Here is an 18,730-nt window from a genome sequence, read left to right on the forward strand (position 1 = left end):
GAGTCTTTATTAGCCGGCCGGCGACCACCTCTGCTCGGAGAGAGTGGCCCCGTCCTGCAATTGTACAGGAATTTTATACCCCTCCGGAGAAGGGCTACGTGCCTGCACACATGTACAGGAAGAACAAAGAGAACAAAGACAGGATAATCATTAATAGTTCAAGGTTTCACTGCCTAGGGGCCTAGTGATCTCACAGACTTCTTGGCGACATAAGCAGATAGCATCCGTTAGAATTTCCTAAGATTCCTTAGCAATTTAACCCTATGTAGTCATTTTTTAAGGAAAGATTTTTCTAAGACCATCACATAGCAAAAGCAATTTTAGCCAATAAGAACAAAATGGGACATATTAATTTACCAGACTTCAAACTATAGTACAAGGCTGTAGTTATTAAATCAGCTTGGTATTGGCACAAGAACAGGGACACAGACCAGTGGAACAGAACTGAGAATCCAGATATAAAACCATCCTGATATAGCCATCTAATCTTTGACAAAGCAGACAAAAACATACTCTGGGGAAAAGATTCCTTATTCAATAAATGGTGCCAGGAAAACTTGATAGCCACATGAAGAAGACTGAAACAAGACCCATACCTTTCACCTCTGACAAAAATAAAATTACGGTGGATAACAGACTTAAACCTAAGGTGTGAAACTGTAAGAATTCTAGAAGAAAATGTGAGAAAAACTCTTATAGCCATTGGCCTAGGCAAAGAATTTATGAACAAGACCCCAAAAGCAATCACAACAACAACAAAAATAAATAAATGGGACCTGATTAAATTAAAAGGCTTCTGCACAGGCAAAGAAACTGTCAGGAGAGCAAACGGACAACCTACAGAAAGGGAAAAAATTTTCACATGCTACACATCTGATAAAGGGCTGATAACTAGAATCTATTTAGAACTCAGGAAAATCAGCAAGAAAAACTCAAACAACCCTATCAAAAAGTGGGCAAAGGACATGAATAGAAATTTTTCAAAAGAAGACAGAAGAATGGCCAACAAACATATGAAAAAATGCTCAACATCTCTAATCATCAGGCAAATTCAAATCAAAACCACAATGAGATACCACTTATCTCCAGTGAGAATGGCCTTAATAAAAAATCCCAAAACAAGAAATGTTGGCGTGCATGCCAACAGAGAGGAATACTCAGTTGTGGATATTTAGAGCAGAGGAGATCTGGAGGAAATCTTGAAGTTTTTTCTTTCACCTTTTTCTTCTAGTGTCTGAGAGGTTAGCATTAGTATAGAGCTTTATTTCTCCCCTGATATTAATCTGCAAGAGGACTGAAAAGCAGGAGCCACAAAATGCAATCTAGGTTACCTTAATCTGTCAGTCTAAGGTAGTATGTGAGACTGTGAGCCAGTGACAATATATAAGGCACCCAGGGAGCAGACAGGATAAGTTGAGAGAATATTCCTCATCCCTCAGGGCCCAACCTGCAGAGAAACTTGTGAGTCCTGGCCCCCATTAGAGATACTTCATGGCAGATGGGTTGGCATCTCACCTGCTTAAAGCCTGAGCACAGGGACACTACCTGTGTCACTCTGTGTGTGGTGTCCCTGGTAGTGAACCTATCGTAGACATTCAGGCTGCCTGGCAAACATACCTTAGCTCTAGAAGACACTGGTGCAACCCAGGAGTCAGTAGCTGTAGCATAGACAATACCCTATTTATGGAAACACAATTAAACACAAGAGAAATTATTGACTTTTTCTCTAAGCTTCCATTGTACCAAAAGGAACATTACCAAAAAGAGGAGAGCTGGAAAGAAACTAAGAAATTCACCCAGCCTGTACTCTGCTTTATATGGTCCCATATGAGTTTAGAAACTAGACTAGATGTTTTCTTGGGGGCCAATGCTGTTCACAAATTAGCTTCATTGCATGGCCTCGTTTGAGAGATCATGTACCATGTCACAGTTCAGAAACAGATTATTTTAATGGGTTTGCCATGGTTACAATAAAAAAGGAAAGAACTGGAGTGGGAATGACCAAGGCCACCCTGGTTTTAGCAGTTGGTGGACAGACTTCCACTAATGCTTCTGGGGGAAGGATCCAAGTGAGCCTAGCTGAGCAGCCTCTGCTGGTCCTTCAAATACATGTACTTTCATGCCAGTTTTCAGTTTTATTTTATCACATAATGTTTACTGTATTTTGACAGAATATTTGGAAACTATCCTGGCCTAAAAGGTAACCTATAAAGAAGATGAAATAAGGTCTTAATTCAATTATCTGCAACAGTTTAGTTATTTATGTAATGTAACATAATTCATCTTATGCTATCAACAAGAAGGAAGCTGAACTTTGGAAGGCCCTTCTCTTTCAGCTAAATGTGCTTGTGGGAAATGTGGCACCATTTATACACACCATACTTTTCAGCCACACTTTCCTCATTTGCCTCTATGGGGCCAACCTTATGGGCCTAGAAGCTTCAAGATTAGCTCAGTGCCCGGGAGCCACTTTCCTCAGCCTCTCTACTTCCTCCCATCTGCAATCAATCAGCAGCACCACATTGGGAAGGTTTGCAGGGATCCAGAACCCCCAGTTGGAGGAGGCCATACATGATACACCAGTGATGTCTGCACCAGCGTTAATGGATTTTCGTACAGAGGGAGTTGATGTGCAGAGGCAGTAAAATGACTGCTTTGTAATTGGCCACCTTGGGCAAAATGAGTGTGTCTGGCACTGTGCTTCTCAGGGATCACCGGTTGGAGGACCACATTCCACAAGAGGAGGAAGGGCCTGGAATGGATTCTGTAGTCATTGATTCCTCTGCAGAGTGTCATTCTGTGAACATACAGGTGAACCATCCTTCCCTATACCGCAAATTAACGAGATCATCTGACCACAGACACTTGGGTATACATAAAAAGTGCTCACTTTTCTACAAGTCTAATGGAACCCTTGAACACTGTTGTCATTTTATAAAAATACAAATACTGTGACTCCTCCAAGATCTCCTTCTGAAGGTAGTTTTACAAAGAGCCAGATATTAAAACAGGGTCAGATTTCAGAAGGCAGGGAAAGCATAAGCCTCAGAGCACACCATAAGAACGGTGTCACCATAGGCTATTGGTGACCCTCTGTGATTAAGCGCATGCACTTACACAAAATCACATAATCAGAGCAGAAGAAAAAAACTTACACCTTTTCTACTGAGAACAAGAACTTCCAAATCATGGAATAGTTAATTACTAAATGGACGTAAGAGAATGAAATGCCCTGGAAGAATTCTAGTCTGAACCACTCAAAGAGCATTCACTTTGGGGGACATTTATGAACTATTCATTCCAGGATTTCAACCCTGAAGATTTCAGCTCCTTTTAGATGATCATTCTGACTTTGGGTGGGTCTCACATAGGAGGCAGGAAAGAAGATGGTGGGTGAATGTAGCTATTGTCGTTGGAGTTGCAATTATTTGGTACTGCCTAGGCATGACTTCTCTCTCTTGGCTACTGCAGTTCCTTAGTCAGTGACTGGATAGCTCCCATATCTATAAAACCACAATCCCTGTTACTTGGCTTTCTCTTTTCCTTTATAGATATGAGACTCATTCACATGGACTTTTTAAGAAGCTGGGAATTCCTGGGCCCACACCTCTGCCTATTGTGGGAAATGTTCTGTCTTACCGCAAGGTGGGTTTTTTTGAACTCTCTCTTTTGCTTCTTATGGTTGCAAACACCAGCTTATTCCATTGGTAATAATGCCCCTCCTCAGGAAGAAGTTCTGAGGTTTCACACTTCAGAAATGTTGTGTAGACCCCACCCAGAGGATAGCCACGTTCACCCCGGGGCTCTGTTGTCTACTCTCGGGAGCCTCAGGTTTGACTTAGCTGAACAGCCCAGATCTCTGGCAGATCAGGACTTAATATTCAGAGCTTGATGTTCAGACTTTGTGAGCAAAGTCTTTTTGCCTAGTGCATATTCACAGGAAGGTACAGTCATACTTGGTATTAGGAGAAATGCAGCATGGAGGCCCCTAGTAGTGGCTCATTAAGCTGTGTGCACCAAAATGAAACTTTCTTGTTTATCAAGAGCAATTGAGTAGCCTTGTTTTCCTTCCTCCTGCACAGCTTGGAAACTTCAGTTTATCAGGCAGCCCTTGTATTCATGGGGTGATTTGCACCTACTTGAATTCTCTCAAGAACTGCTAAATTCCCTCTGGGTACTTCATAATTGTACCCCAGCTTTTGCTCTCCATGGTATATTTTGGAAATTTACAAGGCAGAACAAGAGAATTCTGCTTTGTTTCTTTTCCTTGAAAGGTGGCACCATCTGGGTGAGACTCAACAAAGAGAGGCTATAACTGAGACTAGATGGTGGTTGTCCATTGACTTCAGATACTTAGCCATGAAATGAATTCTGTTTTGTTTAACAAAAGTATACTTGCTTCTGCAAAATGTCTAGAAAGGAGATAATTTGACAAAATTACCAAGAATTGGCCCAGCATGGTGGCTCACACTCATAATCCCAGCACTCTGGGAGGCCGAGCCAAGGCGGATCACTTGAGGTCAGGAGTTCGAGACCAGCCTGAGCAAAAGTGAGACCCCGTCTCTCTATGAAAAATAGAAAAAAATTAGGCAGGCATTGTGGTGTGTGCCTGTAGTCCCAGCTATTCAGGAAGCTGAGACAATAGGATTTCTTGAGTCTAGGAGTTTGAGGTTGCTGTGAGCTAGGCTGATGCCACCGCACTTTAGCCAGGGCAACAGAGCAAGACTCTGTCTCAAAAAAGAAAACAAAAATTACCAAGAATTAAATTAATTGTACTATAAGTGTCATGAGAACTGTGAATTTTGGCCAAGCCATTGTGGCTAATTCTTCACTCAGGGCCTGGCCCCTGAACATAAAGTCATCAGCTCACATCCATGAAGTGAGCAGCAAAGCCTATGTGTGGGCTGGTCTCTGCCCCGATTTCCTTTCCCACATACCTCAGGCTTCTTTCTCAGATTCTAATTCTCCCAACTCAGGCATTTCTTGCCTAAGTACTGCCTAAGATTCCATATTTTTCCCTCTGCAAAAGCAATAATATCCTGTTCACCTTGCTAAGATCAGCGCTTTACTAAGTGTACCCCAAGATCCATATTTGTGGGACCTTTTTTTTGCATAGTTAAAATATCACAACTGAAACATAGCACCAGGAAGATTTGTTTTTCAGCTTCACAAGTGAAGACTTGGAGCAAGTGTGGTAATTTGTCCTATGTGAAGAAGCTCCGTTTCTCGATCTTTTCCATTTTAATTGGAGAACAGGAAGCGAACCCATTTTGTCATTTCCTGAGTCACTCCTTACTCATTTTCTCACTCAACAATATGCCTTAGACTGATATGAATCTGTAGAACAAAAGAGGTCCCTGATGTCTTTAACTTCCCAGTTCCACTAGAATTCTAGAGAAAGATCCTGAGATAAATGAAAAGGATGTTGAATAAGATGAAAGAATGTGCATCCCCCTAGACACTTGCTCACTCTCCCTCAGCCTGCAAGAATACATGCATGTGCAAAAACACTTCAGAAATGCAGGGAGTTATTTAGTATTCATAAACAAGGGTAAGTCATTCTGTATCTACATATTTGGAGAAAATGCAGGAGTGACAGTAAATCATCCCTTGCAATTATCTCCTCTATTTCCCCCCATTCCCCTGAAACATCTCTGAACAAAAGGTTTCCTCTAACTTCCAGTGAAACGCAGAGAGCCTAATTTCTTCAGGTTCCACACTTTCTTGCCCCAATTAGAGGCAGGGTTGAGTATATTTAAAATAACAATTGAATTTTATTCTGTTCCTCCTCCAGGGATTTTGGAAATTTGATGAAGAATGTTACAAAAAGTATGGAGAGATGTGGGGGTGAGTATTCTGGAAACTTCCATTGGATAGACTTGCTGCTATCTTGAGGTACCCTGCATATGAAGGACAATCTCAGCCCTGAGGCTCTTGGGATGAAGCCATTGTCAACCGAGATAACAGAAGAGAGGCTCTCTGAAAGAAAAAGATATTTATTTGGGAGTAAAGCATTGCAACGGAAATGTGCATGCTGTAGCAAACTATGTGCCTATTCAGGGAAGTAAAGGAAGAAAAAAGTTTTTAAAGGGAAAAGTGAGCAGGATAACAAAACTATTTTGAAATCATTATCCATATCTACAAAGATCAATAACAAGGGGAAACCAGTCTGAGATTGGACAGGCAGTTACTGGGCAGATGTCCTCTCTAAAGTACCTTTACTCTAACAATACTGTGCTCTTTGTGCAAGGCGTGGTTTTTGTAGAGTATTTTGTGACAGTTTTCTTTTTAGGCATGCAAGCATGAGCATGCTCTTTCATAGCCTTCCCAGGATCTGCCAGGTTTTATTTATTTTTATTTATTTTTATAACATCAGTGTGACTCCATTTTGGTTCTGACAACTTTCACACTCTGTAGTGAAAACCTTTTGGAGGCTTATCCTAGCAAGAATTCCATAACTCATCAGGTGTTGAGATCTACAGTCCCAATTAGGCTAAGAACATTGCAGGTGACCACTTTTATCTAGTTTTGATGGCTCATGGACTCCCAGAATCACTTTCTGTACAGTGTCTGTCTTTTCACCTCTTCTCTTTTTTTTTCTACCTTAGGTTACCTTCAATTGCATGAAATGCATCATTTCAGACATTCTAATATGTGCTCATAAATGCATGGCATTAACTCCCCCCCAAAGTCATTCATTTTTAAATAAAGCCAAATTCTTAAATTAAATTTTTGGGTTTAATATGTGCTTTGAAAGAAGAGCTGGGAGATAGAGATAAACAGAGATGAACGGATATTGGGAAATCATTTATAATATGTTTTTTTTTTTTTTTTTTTGCTTTTTCTGCAAGTGTGGAGCTTTTTTTGTGTGTTGTTTTTTAAATTTAAGTGAAGACTTCTCAAGAGAAGTATGTACAAGTTTTTCTTTGTCTACTCAATTCTACTGACTTTGAAGAAGAGATACAGAATATATTGAACCACTGTGTTCCCAGTGGCTAATGGACTTTATGATTTTGATGGTGGCCTCATCCAATTGCAGCAACTGTTCCCTTTTTAAAGCTGCTGGGGGCTTGGTGAGAGGCACAGAAGACGTGCAATCCTGTGTACGCTATAAGCAAGTGGCAGAAGATTTCGCCTCTTCCTTAGTACCTCAGACCAAAGATTTCCTGTTATTTCTGACCATGATCTTGTAGAAGAGCTATTTTGTATTTAAATGTGTTTTCCCCACTTGAGCCACATTTCCCTTTATTCTATGAAGACTCAGTGGCTTTGTGGTCAGAACCTTGCTGTGTGTCCTACCATAACTTGAACTAGGATCTAATGTTGCTGTGTATTGTATAACTGGGGTATGGATTATGTAATGTCAGGGTCAAAGTCTGGATTCCTGGGTATGGCTCCAGCTGCACAATTAGGCTTGCAGAGTTTAATCAGCTCTGTTTTCCTGACACAGGGTGTATGACGGTCGACGGCCTCTGTTGGCTATCACAGATCCCGACATGATCAAAACAGTACTAGTGAAAGAATGTTTTTCTGTCTTCACAAACCGGCGGGTAGGCATTCATGACTTAACTTTATACCTTTATTTTTTTATTTATTAAGCTTTTATTTTGAAATACTGATAGATTCACAGGAAATTGTCAAAAAAAAAAAAGTATATGGAGTTTCCATGTACCCTTCATCCTCTTTCCCCCAATGGTAACATTTTGCATCAGTGTAAAAAATTTTTATATAAAGCATGAGGTTTAGGTCAAGGTCCATTTCTTGTGGCCTATGGCTGTCCCATTGTTCCAACACCATTTTGGAAAGGCTGTCCTCCCTGCATTTAATTGCTGTTTGCACCATTGTCAAACATCATTTGGGCAGAAGTAGTCTCAAGCAATCCGCAGTCTGCCAAGGCCATCTGGTGAACTGTCACCAGTCCCTTTTTTCTCTGCACAGCCCTGGAGGAGGTACAGGTCTTGTTCCTCTCTATTACCCTGGAAGAAAAGGTTCCCCACCAGGGGATCATTTGCATTTAAAAGGAGACTCAGATGTAGAGGCTGGAAACAACACCAGGTGGCTGGGTGACCTCATATACACACACAAACACACACACACACACACACACACACACACACAGAGGCTCAGAGGAGGGGAGCCATTTGGGATAAATCTATAATACTTTGAGCACCTAGCATGGGGCCCACCACCTGGGAGACAGTCACTTAATATTTGTTAAATAAGTGATGTCTGTTTAACACATTTTTACATCTGTGGAGATCTACAAAACTTATAAAGGACAAAATGTTTTTGATTTGACCTCTAGCCTCTTGGTCCAGTGGGATTTATGAAAAGTGCTGTCTCTTTTTCTGAAGATGAAGAATGGAAGAGAATACGAGCATTGCTGTCTCCAACGTTCACCAGCGGAAAACTGAAGGAGGTAAGAAACTACAGGGACTTCTACTTAGAAACTGAAAGTATGAATCTGGGAACAGGGAGAAAGTAACATTATGGTCCCTTACCAGGAGACAGTCCATTGAGGTTGAGCTTTCTAAAAATGGCTTTTTATCTTTATGTCCAGAAGACATATCATAAAATTCATTATAAAATAGCACTTACTACTCCATGCTAGGGAAAGCCATGTCCTTCTGGGACTTGAGTCTATACATTTAACTATGTGCAGTGTTGTGTTTTGTGCTTAGATGGTCCCCATCGTGAGCCAGTATGCAGATGTGTTGGTGAGAAACCTGAGGCAGGAAGCAGAGAAAGGCAAGACTGTCACCTTGAAAGAGTAAGTAGGAGGACAGTCTTGGGCTTCTGAGCTGTCATTAAACCCTCTAGCTGCCTAACACGGAGCTGCTATTCCCACTGTTAAGTTATTCCAGTGACCAAACAGAAGCATGGATGTGGTGCTACAACTCCAGTGGGCCACCCAGGGATGGGGCAGATTGCATGAGAATTCAGGGCACCAGAAATGGCGAAGGGTATTCTCCCCTGTGCACAAGAGCCATGAGTAACTAATCTGATGATGTGATCTTTAGATGTTCTGGAAGACAAAATACATAGCTTAGAAAGAATAAACATGATTGTACCAAAGTTTTGGGCACAGAGAGTATGGAAAGGTGGGAGGTCAAGTGGCTTGGTACCTGAGGGCTGGCAGGGACAGGGCAGAAGATTAACAATGGGAGACTTGGGAGAACTTCAATCCCTTCATATTTTTACTGAAGATACCATGAAATACTAAATATTAAAACTTCCCACCACTTCTTCTTCCCTCAATCTCAAAAGAGAGAGGGCCCTGTAAAGGCAATCTTTAGAGCAATCATGTCATTTAATGTCTAAACTGAAATATTTCTGAATTATGCAGGAAAGACAGGTGTGCACTGAGCCTGTCCTAGGCAGATTGGGGACATGTGGTCACTCAAAAATGGGACCCCCCTAAATAAATTTTGGTGGGATCTGTTATTTTGTCATCTAATGTGTTTTTACCTAGGAACATTCTCAGTTTTTACCTTTTACAGAAATGCTCCTGCCCACAGGCCAACCCCAGATCATAGGAGCTGGGGGAAGTGGGCCTTTTAGCAGCCTTAACAGAGAGTGTAGAGGAGAGAAGATGTTTGTGGTCACTCAGAACAGGGTCTTGCTGTTCTGTAATGTGCTAAAGATCAATCAGCTCTTGGCATAGACTCTCTGTGGAGGCTATGTCACCTTTCTTGAGTACCTAGGAAGAGTTAGTTATTCCAGTCTTGACCTGATGAAGCATGGTGCTTACATCCCTGTTGTCATCCACACTCAACACAATCTCCTGTAGTTTGTCTGACTTTCGGCCTCTGTCCTCCTGTACCTGATCTCCTTGAGCTCAGAGGTAGGTCTATCTTGACTTAGTATCCCCACCATCCCCAGCACAGGGCCAGCTGCATCACTGGCACTTGATAATCACATCATGAGTGAGTCATAGGGGAGATGATCCATCAGGTAGTTCTGAAAAGCCATGGTTCTTGTCATCTGACACTTCTCATGGATTTACACACACATCTTGCTGCATGTGTACTAGAAGAATGGAGAAGCAGTGCTAATTTCAATTTCCCGTGTCTTTCTGTACTCAGCATCTTTGGGGCCTACAGCATGGATGTGATCACGGCCACATCATTTGGAGTGAACATCGATTCCCTCAACAACCCACAAGATCCCTTTGTGGAAAAGACCAAGAGGCTCTTAAAAATTAATCTCTTAGATCCATTCTTTTTCTCAATAAGTATGTGGACTATTAATTCTTTATCTCTCTCTTTTTTTAAATAACTATTGAGATATAATTCAAATACCGTATAATTTACACACTTAAAATGGACATTTCAGCCATTGATAATACATTCAAACATATGTGTAACCATTACCATTGTCAACTTTAGAATATTTTCATCAACTCAGGGACCTGTAATTTCTTTTTATTTTCTTAACTTTGCTTTTTTTTTGTTTGTTTGTTTTGTTTTTTAATCTTTGTTCTTTTTATTTTACAATATTATGGGGGTGTAAAAGTTTAGGTTACATATATTGCCTTGGCACCACTCAAGTCAGAGCTACACGTATGCCCATCACCCAGACAGTCCATACCTTACCTGTTAGGTATGAATATGCTCATCTGCTCCTCCCCTTTCCACCTGTCTGACACGCAATGAATAATACTTCAATATGTGCACATAAGTATTGATCAATTAATACCAATTTGGTGGTGAGTATATGTGGTGCTTGTTTTTCCATTCTTGTGACACTTCAGTTCAGAGAATGGGCTAAAGTTCCATCGAGGATAACATAAGAGATATTAGTTCACCATTGCTTCTGGGGGCTGAGTAGTAGTCCATGGTATAGAGATACCACATTTTATTAATCCACTCATATATTGATGGGCATGTGGGTTGTTTATATGTATTTGCAATTTTCAATTATGCTGCTGTAAACATTTCAGTGCAGATGTCATTTTTATATAATGTCTTTGTTTCCTTAGGATAGGTACCCAGTAGTGGGATTCTTGGATCAAATACTAGTTCTTTTCGTTCTTTGAGGTATCTCTATGTTACTTTCTATAGAGGTTGTACTAGTTTGCAGTTCCACCAGCAGCATATGAGTGTTCCTATCTGTCCACATCCATACCAACATTTGTTGTTTTCAGATTTTTTAATAAAAGTCATTCTCACTTGAGTTAATTGATACCTCATTGTGGTTTTGATTTACATTTCCCTGATGATTAGAGATATTGAGCATGTTTCCATATGTTTCTTGGCCATTAGTCTATCTTCTTTTTTTTTTTTATTTCAGCTTATTATGGAGGTACAAAAGTTCAGGTTATATATATTGCCCATGTCCCGCGCATCCCTCCGAGTCAGAACTTCAAGTGTGTCCATTCCCCAGACAGTGCACATTGCACTCATCATATAGTTATACCCCCATGCCCTCCCCCCACCCCCATTCCCCCAAGTCAGAACATTCAAGTGTGACCTTAAACAGATTCAAGTAGACCTACCATTCGATCCAGCAATCCCATTATTGGGCATCTACCCAAAGGAACAAAGTCATTCTATAAGAAAAACACCTGTACCCGAATGTTTATAGCAGCACAATTCACAATTGCAAAGATGTGGAAACAACCCAAATGCTCATCAATTCATGAGTGGATTAGTAAATTGTGGTATATGTATACCATGGAGTATTGCTCAGCTATAAGTCTATCTTCTTTTGAAAATTTTCTGTTCATGACCTTTGCCCACTTTTTAATGCAGTCGTTTGATTATTACTTGCTGATTTTCCTGAGTTCTATATAGATTCTTGTTATCAGCCCTTTATCAGATGTACTGCATGCAAATATTTTCTCTCATTCTGTAAGTTGTCTGTTCGCTCTACGGATAGCTTCTGTGCCTGTGCAGAAATTTTTAATTTCATCAGGTCCCATTTATTGGTTTTTGTGGATGCTATGATTGCCCTGGGGTTTTCTTCATAAATTCTTTCCATAGGCAAATGTCTATAAGAGTTTTCCTAATGTTTTCTTCTACAATTCATACAGTTTCATGCCTGAGGGTTAAGTCTGTTATCCATCATGAGTTGATTTTTGTGACTCGTGAGTGGTGTGGATACTGTTTCAGTCTTCTACATGTGGCTATCCAATTTTCTCAGTACCATTTATTGAATAGGCATTCTTTTCCCCAATGTATGTTTTTGTCTTCTTTGTCAAAGACCAGATGGCTATAATGAGGATGGTTTCATGTCTCAATTCTCAGTCCTGTTCCAATTGGTCTTTGTCTCTGTCCTTGTGCCAGTACCATATTGTTTTGATTACTATAACCTGGTAAATTGATGCCTCCAAATTTGTTCTTTTGGTTAAGGTTGCTTTAGTTATGTGGGGGTCTTCTCTGTTTCCATACAAAGCATAGAATTATTTTTTTCTAGATCTCTGAACAATCATGTTGGTAGTTTACTATGGATTGCATCGAATCTGTAGACCACGTGGGGCACTATAGACATTTTAGCAAGTTTGATTCTGCCGATCCATGAGCATGGTATGGTTTTCCATCTCTTTGCGTCCTCTGCTACTTCCTTCCTCAGTGTTTCGTAGCTCTTCCTGTACAGGTCTGTCACCTCCTTAGTTAAATATATTCCTATGTATTTTATTTTCTTTGTTAGTATTGTGAAAGGTATTGAGTCTTTGATTTGGTCTCAGTTTGACTGTTGTTACTGTATATGAATGCTACTGATTTGCTTACATTGATTTTCGAACCTGAGACTTTGTTGAACTTATTTTATCAATTCCAGTAGTCTCTTGGCAGAATCTTTGGGGATTTCTAGATATAAGATTATATTATCAGCAAAGATCAGTAGTTTGACCTCTTCTCCTCCCATTTGGATGCCCTTGTTTTCCTTCTCTTGTCTGGCTAAGACTTCCAGCACTATGTTGAATAGAAGTGATGATAGAGCCCAACCTTGTCTGGTTCCAGTTCTAAGCAGGAATGCTTTCAATTTTTCCCCATTCCATATGATGTTGGCTGTCGGTTTGTTGTGTATGGGTTTTATCATTTTGAGGTAAGTCCTGTCTATGAGTGTTTTGTTAAATTTTCTTATCATAAAAGGGTGCTGAATTTTGTAGAATGCTTTTTCTGCATCTATTGAGAAGATCATTTGGTCTTTACTTTTACTTCTGTTTATGTGGTTAATTACATTTATAGATTTGCATGTGTTGAATCATCCCTGCATCTCTGGGATAAAGCCCACTTGGTCATGATGGATTATTATTATTATTTTTTTTTTGGAGCAGCTAAATTCAATTTGCTGGCATTTTATTAAGGATTTTGCATCTATATTCATAAGGGATATTGGTCCATATTTTTCTTTTTCGGTTGAGTCCTTTCCTGGTTTTGGCATCATGGTGATGTTGTCTTCATAAAATGTGTTGGGGAGTACTCCTTCCTTCTCAATATTGTGGAATAATTTCTGTAGGATAGGTATCAGTTCTTCTTTGTCAGTCTGGTAGAATTCAGATGTGAAACCATCTGGTCCAGGACTATTTTTTTAGGAAGGATTTTATTTCTGGTTCAATTTCAGTACTTGATATTGGTCTGTTCAGGAGTTCTGTTGCTTCCTGATTCAGCCTAGGTAGGCTGTGTGTTTCTAACAATTTTTCCATTTCTTCAACATTTTCAAGTTTATGTGCATAGAGATTTTTTGTAGTATCAGAGATGATATCTTGTATTTCTGTGGTATCAGTTATAATTTCTCCTTTTTCACTCCTAATTGACTTTTTAGAGTTCTTTCTTTTCTGCTTCTGGTTATCTAACAAGAGGCATGTCAATTTTATTTATCTTTTCAAAGAACCAGCTTTTTCTTTCATTAATCTTTCACATAGTTGTTTTGTTATCAATTTTCTTTCGTTCTGCTCTCATCTTGGTCATTTCTTTTCTTCTGCTGGATATGAGACTGGTTTGCTCTTCTTTTTCCAATTCTTTGAGTGAGTTCATTAGATTTTGGATTTGTGATCTTTCTATATTTTTTGATGTAGGCCTTTAAGGCTGTGAATTGTCCTCTCAGGGCTCCTTTAGCTGTGTCCCACAGATTTTGATAACTTGTGTTCCCTTTATCATTTAGTTCAAAGAATCTTTTGATTTCCATCTTAATTTCCTCCTTGACCCAAGAATCATTCAGCAGTAGGTTGTTTAGTTTCCATGATTTTGTGTAAGAGATGAGTGTTTCTGTTTCATTGATTTCTAATTTTATTCCACTGTGGTCTGAGAAGATATACCATATAATTTCTAGTTTTTAAATTTGTTGAAACATGTTTTGTAGTCTAGGATGTGGTCAATCTTAGAGAATGTCCCATGAGCTGATGAGAAGAATGTATGTTCAGTGGTTTTTGGGTAGAAAGTTCTGTGAATGTCTGTTAGGCCCATTTGATCTGAAATTCTGTTTACATCCAGTGTTTCTTTGTTTATTTTCTGTTTGGATGATCTATCCTGTTGTCAGTGGGGTGTTGAAGTACCCTGCCATTATAGTGCTGTTGTTTATAATTTTGTTTAGATCAAGTAGGATTTGCTTCAGAATCTGGGCACAACTGTGTTGTGTATGTAAATATTTAAAATTGTTATGTCTTCTTGTTGAATTGTAGAGACTTGCAATTTTAGCTGTCACCAACCCATGAACCCCATTGCTCTATGCAACCACTAATCTATTTTCTGTCTCTCTAGATTTGCCTACTCTGGACACTTCCTACAAATGATTTCAATGATATTTCTCTATTTTTATTCTCTTTTTCATTGCTTTCCTCTTTATATAATTGTGTTCGTGTCCCTAGTCAATTCCCTTCTTTCATTTTTGAGACTATTAAGATAAGTTGTCTCTCCTTTTTCTTGGTCAATCTAACAAATTAAACCTTTGTTAATATTAATGATATAATTCAAAGTACCATCTTTTGGTTTTATTAATTTTTCTCTATTGTTTTAAGTGTCTGTGTTATTAGTACATACTTTAGTTATTCTTATAGTTTTCCCTTCTGCTCGAATTATGTTTATTTTGTTCTTCTTTTTTCACTACATTATGGTGTAAGGTTAGATTATTGATTTTAGATCTTTTTTAATAAATTTAGACATTTAAAGCTATAAAGTTTCCTCTGAACACTACTTTTCTTATATCCCATAAGTTTGGGCATATCATGTCATCATTTTGATTCATTGCAAAACAATTTCTAATTGACCTTTTGATTTCTACTTTGACCCATTGGTTATTTAGAAGTGCATTATTTAATTTCCACATACTTCTGAGCTTCCTAAATTTCTTTTAGTTATTGATTTCTACTTTCATCCCACAGTAGATTAAGGACATAGGATATATTATTTCTATCACAATTATTTCATGAAAAGCACAACTAATTAAAGCAGCAGATTAGAGTTTATATAAGGGCTAAGAGGTCAGTGAATTTAATCCTGTTAATTTAACCCTGTCACCCAAAATGCAAAAGAGGTCATTGATCTCACAGGTATAGCGGTAGGCCCTAAGTGTGGATGTGCCACTGCTCAGCCATTGGCCTGGAAGATGAGCTAAGGGCATAGAGGGAATAGTTCCTGCTTGAGAACCCTGAAGTCTATTACTTTTCACACTCATGGTAGAGAAAATTATAATTGCTCCAGGTAAATTTTATGTTTTAATCATGGTTTTCTTTTTTATCCCCTATAGCAATCTTTCCATTCCTTATTCCAATTTTTGAATTATTAAATATCTCTGTGTTTCCAAAAGACGTTACAAACTTTTTAAAAAACTCTGTAAAAAGGATGAAAGAAAGTCGCCTCCAAGATAAACAAAAGGTAAAATCTGGTGGTGGTTACATCAAGATGCTCACTATTTGATAATTTGGGAAATTTTATTCACATAATTTGGGCATTTAAGTATATTTTTTAAAGGAAGACAGAAAGCTTAAGTAAAGAACAAAAGAAGAATTCATTTTGTAGGAATGAAGAAGGTGGAGGATGGGAGGCAGATATAAGAATGAGTGAGGCAGTCTGCATTTAAAATTTAATATCAGGCACAACAATTAGTATGTCATAGCATAAATGCCAGTGAGAAAAAACTTGACCACTTCCCTTCACTTCAATAAATTTTCAGAGGAAAACAATGACTCTTTAACAATGATTATACTGCTATTTTAATTGCCCCAAATCGTAGACTGGTAAGGAATCATTTCAAGTTATTTTAGACATTCTCCCATGGAAAGCCCTCTCTGGCTACCTGCTTATTATAGCGTATGTTAAATATGAGCATGCTCAATGCCTGAGGCGAGCTGAGGTCTTCTCTAGGCCTAGGGTCTGCAAGCTGGCTGATGCAGCTCTGCCCTCATGAGGGCTCCAGACCAGACCAAGGATGTCTGCAGGTCACAGAGGCAGAAGTGGGTGCCCAGATATCACTAAAGATTTTATAGAGTTCTGGGAATGTGGAGCACTAGAAGATGCTACCACAAAGAAACTGCAAAGGAGCTCTGAAAATGTCAGAAAATTAATCTATGTGACCATTGGTTCAGAATGAAGGCCTCAGAACAAAAAGAACTTAAGTCCTAGAAGGCAGGTGTGATGTGGAAAGGAGCAGGCAACTCTTTGGCCAGGAAACAGTGTCCAAAAGCCAGAGAAGCAAAGGATCAGGGAGAGTGAAGACCAAAAAGCAGTTGCACGTGATAGCTGGAATTCTCCCAGGGAAACATCCTACCCTCCAGGGTCTTAGATGGATGTTTTTGTTCACTGATGACTCAGGCAACACCTGTCAGACTCTGGACATCTGGAGCCCATATTGTCAGAAGGGAGGTTGAGGACTGCACTCCTGATTTATTTCTGACTTCACTAGTCACTTTGTATCACTGAAATTTCTCTTTCTGCTTCCAGCACCGAGTAGATTTTCTTCAGCTGATGATTGACTCCCAGAATTCAAAAGAAACTGAGTCCCACAAAGGTAACCAAGGAGGACTTCTGGGAACTCCTGATGAGGAAGCCCAGAGGGAGGGTCTTGTTCTGAAAATGTGCAGGAAGCTTTTCAGGAATAGGAGAATTTCTGGCACACTGCAGAATGATACACATTCAAATAATAAACTGGTAGCTTGAGGCACCTTCTAGAAGTACAGAGGAATAGCCATTTTCAAAGCAAGATGGGCACCCCTGAACAAGCCTGTCATGCCTGGAAGTCAGCCAGGGGTCTGTGCATCACCTACATCAGAACAAATGCAGGTTCTCAGCCTCTTCCAGATCCACTGAGTCAGAACCTCTGCCAAGAAATTTGTATCTAACATCAAATCGGAAGGCACACTGGCCCAGTCAGGGTGATTTTTAACTAGGAATACTTGGTGAAAGTGTGCTCACAACCTCAATCTACTGTAAACATTTATTTTTCCCTTCATAATGAGCAAGTAACCTATGGGGAGACATTTTAGATTATGAAATATCCCATTCCTCCTGACCTTTCACCAACTAGTTTCACTATCGATGGATAGTTCTGACTCAAATTATAATAACTGTGATGGTGGCAAAATAAGAATCATGGTCAGTTTCAAGCTTCAAAAGTTTAACAACCACCTCACAAAAGTCCTGAATATTTAACAATTGGTTCTCTAGATCAAGGATGGACTTGCTCCAGCACAGTACTGTACACGTGTCTATGTGTAGATCTATTCTATCATCTGTGTATACATTATCTACCTATTATCAATCTATCTATCCAATCCAACTTTCTGTGATGAAGGAAATAGTCTATCATTTCCCTGTTCACTGTAGTAACCACTGGACACATGGGGCTACTGGGCACTGAATATGTGGCTACAGCCATTCAAGAAGAATTTTAACATGTATTTAATTTTAATTGATTAAAATTTACATTTAAATAGGTACATGTGTCTTGTGGTTATCTCACTGAACAGCAGAGCTCTAAACTTTGAGATTATAGCAGAAGTTCAATTCAGTTTCATGGGGTTGAGGCTGACTGCATAAATGTTGCTCTATATGTATAGTGTTAAAGTCTTGGCTGGGTTCAATTCAGGACCAAACAAAAATGTCTCATTTCTAAACTGGTGATTAAACACTTTTATGGCACCATGAGGATTAGATGCTACAAGTCTGCATAGTTTTTTAGAAACAAGGACTGGCTACATTCCAGAAAGGCTGGTTGTTTCATAAAAAATAAAAAAACTTGGATAGTAGAATTTACCAACTGAAGCATCACAGAACTATCACTGAAAAATCACAACTGTGCAGACACTTCTCACACTATTTTGTATTATTTTTAGTAATGAATTATATGGTTGGGGCAGGCACCATATGTATTTCAGTCGTTTGGGTACATAAAGGTCCGAATCCAGTCCCACTGAAACAGACCATACCCTGACTATGCTCAGCTTCTATCCAGAGAAACAATCAAGGAGGAGGCCAACCTGTAATCATAAAGGCTTCTGCTATTTTAGTGCCATTCATCAGACAAGGGTCAATCACTACCCTTTGAGCTTTTTGTCTATTTCTGTAGTTTCTGTACGTCCTGAGATAGTCTCTTTTGAAAAACTGTGCCCTCGATCTTCTAGTACCCGATGACTCTCAAAGGTAAAATGCATGCTTCTTAGGCACACAAATCTCGACGTCTCCTGAAAGTTCAGGTACTGATTCTGTAGGTCTAGGTGGGGCTTTAGATTCTGCATTTCTAATAAGCTACCAGATCCTGTTGATGCTGCTGGTCCATGGACCACACTTGGAGT

At 39.4% G+C, this 18,730-nt stretch overlaps 1 protein-coding gene across 3 annotated transcripts in view; it reads left to right on the top strand.

Moving 5' to 3' along the window:
* LOC138394484 (cytochrome P450 3A8-like) overlaps positions 1-18,730 on the top strand; it is a 36,785-nt gene that overhangs the window by 10,479 nt on the left and 7,576 nt on the right. For 2 of the 3 annotated variants that reach the window (XM_069486494.1, XM_069486495.1), the window contains exons 2-9: positions 3,552-3,645; positions 5,795-5,847; positions 7,451-7,550; positions 8,306-8,419; positions 8,682-8,770; positions 10,086-10,234; positions 15,688-15,815; positions 16,881-16,947. In XM_069486494.1, the coding sequence (XP_069342595.1) occupies positions 3,552-3,645; positions 5,795-5,847; positions 7,451-7,550; positions 8,306-8,419; positions 8,682-8,770; positions 10,086-10,234; positions 15,688-15,815; positions 16,881-16,947 (794 nt within the window). The remainder of the gene's footprint in view (positions 1-3,551; positions 3,646-5,794; positions 5,848-7,450; positions 7,551-8,305; positions 8,420-8,681; positions 8,771-10,085; positions 10,235-15,687; positions 15,816-16,880; positions 16,948-18,730) is intronic. The other variant, XM_069486496.1, reaches the window with a different exon arrangement.

This window comes from Eulemur rufifrons, chromosome 14 (genome assembly GCF_041146395.1).
Source record: "Eulemur rufifrons isolate Redbay chromosome 14, OSU_ERuf_1, whole genome shotgun sequence".
Lineage (NCBI taxonomy): Eukaryota > Metazoa > Chordata > Mammalia > Primates > Lemuridae > Eulemur > Eulemur rufifrons.